General features: G+C 36.5%; 1 protein-coding gene across 1 annotated transcript in view; it reads left to right on the forward strand.

Annotated features, from left to right (window-relative positions):
- Nucleotides 1-4,556, forward strand: part of LOC107674555 (secretory phospholipase A2 receptor-like) — a 48,080-nt gene extending 43,524 nt beyond the window's left edge. The window contains exons 28-30 of the mRNA XM_016468558.1: nucleotides 1,060-1,236; nucleotides 1,606-1,641; nucleotides 1,956-4,556. Coding sequence (XP_016324044.1) covers nucleotides 1,060-1,236; nucleotides 1,606-1,641; nucleotides 1,956-2,173 — 431 coding nt within the window. The 3' untranslated portion in view covers nucleotides 2,174-4,556. The remainder of the gene's footprint in view (nucleotides 1-1,059; nucleotides 1,237-1,605; nucleotides 1,642-1,955) is intronic.

Consider the following 4,556-nt stretch of genomic DNA (forward strand, 5'->3'; position numbering starts at 1 on the left):
TTTGCCAAAATGCACCTTGAAGATTCTGAGGCAGATGAGACTAAAATTGAATTATTTGGCCTCAACACCAAACGATAATCCAATACAGCTCACCATTCAAATAGCAGCATTCCTACAGTAAAGCATGGAGGTGGTAATATTCTGTTATGGGGGTGTTTCTCTGCAGCAGAGACTGGGGCATTTGTCAGGGTAGAAGGAAAAATGAATGGGACAAAATACCATCAAATTCTTGAGGAAAATCTGCTGCCCTCTGCCAGAAAGTTGTCAATGGGAAGAAGGTTTACCTTCCAACATGACAATGACCCAAAGCACACAGCAAAACTGTGACCACACAGTGGTTGAAGGAGAAAAAAGTGAATGTCCTTGCATGACCTAGTCAGAGCCCAGACTTAAACCCCATTGAAAATCTGTGGAATGACTTGAAGACTGCAGTCTACAAACGGTCATCATCAAATTGAACTGAACTCGAGCAGTTCTGCAAAGAAGAGTAGGCAGATATTGCAAAATCTAGATGTGCAAAGTTAGAGACAGAGACAAATGCCAACAGACTAAAGGCTGTAATTAAAGCAAAAGGTGGTTCAACAAAATACTGACAGAAGGGGGGTGATCCTTTTTCCAACTCAGTGATTCTGTTTTTTTTTCTGACATGTTGGTGTTATATCTTTCACTTGGATGTTATAAGTTGCACTGAGGAAATACAGCTGGATGAAACAAAATCTGTGTCCGCCTTCATTTCATGCTCCAAAGCAACAAAATGTGATTATTTTAAAGGGGGTGATTCTTTTCTATACCCACTGTATACCTCTATTTATCTATCTATCTGTCTGTCTGTCTGTCTGTCTCTATTCTCTCTCTCTTTATATACTATATATAGTATATTTATTATTTTATTTATATTATATATCTATCTATCTATCTATCTGTCTTTTTATCTTTATAATATATGTAGTAAATTGATTATTTTATTTATGTTATGTAATATTTATTAAAAGTTGTATGTTAAAAATGAAATTGTCCTGATGATGTGTTTGAGACAATTAACCAAACTGCTTATTTTAGCTGATGCTTTGACTCGACTGGATGGCTCACCGCTCCATTACACTAACTGGCGCTCCAAAGCTCCAGATGCCAGTGACATGAGGGCTGATTCATGTGTGACCATGCAGGTTTCAGATGCTGTGTGGCAGTTAGCCGACTGCACTGAGAAACTGGGCTTTATCTGCAAAACCTCAACAGGTAAAAGGCATGGTTTTCAACCTCATGAGCACAAACCACCAGCGGAGGCTCAGTACAGTCCTGATCCTCTGATATTTACTGCGGTAACAATACCAGAAAATCACTGTTGGCCTTAGAGTGGCAACATTTCTTTGTTGCAATAAATGTTCTGTATCATTTGTGCACTGACTCACAAATGGCAAAACAAAGTATCTGTTAGAGGAATAGTTTACACAGATGCAAAGGTCATAATTTACTCACCCTCATGTTTTATGACTTACTTTCTTCTGTAGTTTTGAGAGCCGTGGCTGAGGGCAACATTTGATCAGTTAATACTTCCGCCGTGTAGTTGCTCGGATTTTTATTCAGATGTTTTGCTTTGCATCACAGGTGCCATCAAAGAGGTAGAACTGGAGCCATTGAAAGGTTAGAATATATTTTTTTTAATATAATTTTAATATAAATGAAGTAACAAAACAAAATGTGGTGAATCATACTTTTGAGGAAGTGGCAACTTTTTATGCATCTCCTTTTCCCTTTCAACTCTTTCACAATGCTAACTACTCCCAGTTCCTCAAAATTGAGTGTACTCAGCAGACTTTGTAATTTGTCTACAGTGACAATGTAGTCAGGCGTCATTTGAAAACTGATAAGAAATCATGTTACAAAATATTTTATAAGGGCTGAACTTGAAAGCTTTCATCATGTACTGAAACTCAACCGTGCAAGTTTCTTTCCAGGTCTACACCAAGGTGTGATCTCAGCAGCTGCGTTGGTGGCCATTGCGCTGTTTGCTGTGGTGATCGGATCATTGTGGCTCCTTTACAAGAGAAACTCTCTGTGCATCCTAAGGCTTCCAACGTTTGGCAGTGCCTATTACAGACAGACAAGTTTCCAAGGAAACGACCAAGATGAAAATGTTTTACTCCCAGACCTAGAGCCACAAGCAGGGGACTAGCATGTGTTTGTGTGAGCGTATAGGTGCATGTTTCCATTTGTGTTTTGAGTGAGAGTGTGTTCATTCAGTCAGGGAAACTGCAGTAGGAATGATGAGGATAGTCGAGTTGTCTGTCCGTACTGTAGCTATAGGAGGATACTGTGCACATACAGATCTTATAAAGCCCCAAGACAGACCATTTAAACGCATTATGAAAGGGATATCCTTTAGGAAGTGAGAAATGGGTCTTTTTCACTTTGTCTTATATTCAGGACAACAACAGAATTCCTCTTGGATGTAAAAGTTAAAATGGGCCAAATGGCTTGATTTGTTGAGTGTGGTTTAATATTAAAGTGTTGAGGCCTGTTTACACTAAAACAAATGTATATCATGCAAATGTGTAAAAAAAAACATTGGACAGTTTGAATGACACTGCAATTTCATTTTCTGACACCCGCTTTTCATGAAGAAGAAAAAAGGCTAGTTCCAGATTGTTCCTCTGTTGTTTATTGTCGCTTATCAAAATATGCCACCAAGTCGTAGTTTTATGTAACAGCAGCATGTTTGGGCACATAACCAAAAGTGTGACTCTTATTGGTTGACTAGTTTTCTTTGCAGTGCAATGGCAAAGAGATTAGAACTCCTCTCTGTAAAAAAATTCCATCAGTTGTTTTATTGCACAAATTTTGCATCAAACATTCGTCGTTTTGTAAACAGGCCTTTTAAAGTCAACATGAAATCAAAATTGACCCTATTTACTTTCTTAAAGGTGCACTCAGTATTTTTATCCTCATTAAAGTTGTATACATAAGGAAACAAATAGTATTTTGAAAAGGATATATAACAAAACAAATGCATTCCTAGTCTTAATGGGCACGATCTTGTTAAACAAACAAACAAAAAAAAAAATCTTTGTAATCTTTTATCAAAATATAACAACTTGCTCCACTTCTGAAACAAATTTCCTTTCTGATGACATCACCAAGGCCACTTACATTTTAACCAATGGTTGTCTGGCAGTGTGTGAAGAGGGGAAGAGTCATTCACAATTGACTGCAAACTGTTGTATGAAGCAGACACTTTTAATAATGGGTAACATTTCGAAACATCCATCACATTACGAAAGTAAAAGGGGTTGTGGGTGTCATTTCTTGTTGACTTTTAAGTGTTACTTTTTAACATTTGCAACTATTCAACAATGCAACTTTTGGATCTCTATGAGCCTTCTATCCAGGGCGAACTGCTTTTCTGAAGTCTTCAAATAATTAATCTACAGCAGGATGCTTGTTCTTACAAGTAGTTTGTTCTAGTTAAAACAATAAACTACTATCAAAAAGCCACTGCACACCAAAGCAAAGCAGAACAGCTTGGCCATGAGTAAACGTTTACCTTGCACCTTTGGTGGTGTTATCAGTGTTACAACCTTATTTTAGTATTATTTTCTCTCCTTTGAAATATGAAACTGGTTTGATCAGAAGTGTGTATGCATTACATGTTTGTTCTTTATGCGCACCTTACTTTTGCACAGCTCCCAGATCACCGGAGCCGTGTTGTTGTAATAAAGGCCACAGATGCACTTCAAATTCTTATTCCGTGGTTTAAAAAATAATCTACATTTAAAAACTTCCTCTTTATTTCAGCTGTGTTCGCTTCTCTGCCTTTTAGCATTGTCTAATGGAAATTATTAATGCTTCATTTAAGAATTTATTCTATTGCAAAAATGTGAATGAAGAACATTGTTTTTAATCATCTAGTGTTTCTCTACATTTTTGGGAATAAGGGCACACACAAAGACTACATTTAAGTTTCAGAAATCCCCTCTGTACTTCCTAATAAGCCATGCATATTAAACCGCCTTGTATATTTGGTAATTGTGTTGTGGTAATGAGTGTGAATGTGGTAGTGAGAACTATATTGCAAGACAATCAAGGCTTCATTGTTTTGCTGAAACAGATTTCATATATTGGTAATACATTTTGATAAGCAGTTACATTCTAAAATACAGTAGCTTCTTTCCATTCTGAACTTTTATATTACTGTAAAACTGTGGATTTGTGTGTTTTTCCATATGTATAATTGTGTTTAAAGGGTCTGCATAGTGTTATTGTGTGTCAGTTTACATTTTGTTCTTTTTGGTAATGTTTAGCAGTTTTTCAGTATAAGGTATAATTGTCACTGTCTCTTTTGTGAGTTTTTTTTTCTCTTCTTTTCAACAACACTTGATCAGTTTAATGTGACCAAATGCATTTTCAATATGTTTCACCTGGTCCGTGATTTAAAATAAATGATTAAAACCTCTGTAAAACCCATCTCGAGTCAAATAAGTCGAATTGATCATGACTTTTAAGCAGAGAACTAAGAAAGTATGCAGTGAATCTATAATCAAACACACTTACTTTGAAAT

Source organism: Sinocyclocheilus anshuiensis, unplaced genomic scaffold (genome assembly GCF_001515605.1).
Source record: "Sinocyclocheilus anshuiensis isolate Anshui unplaced genomic scaffold, SAMN03320099.WGS_v1.1 scaffold572, whole genome shotgun sequence".
NCBI classification, from domain to species: Eukaryota; Metazoa; Chordata; class Actinopteri; order Cypriniformes; family Cyprinidae; genus Sinocyclocheilus; species Sinocyclocheilus anshuiensis.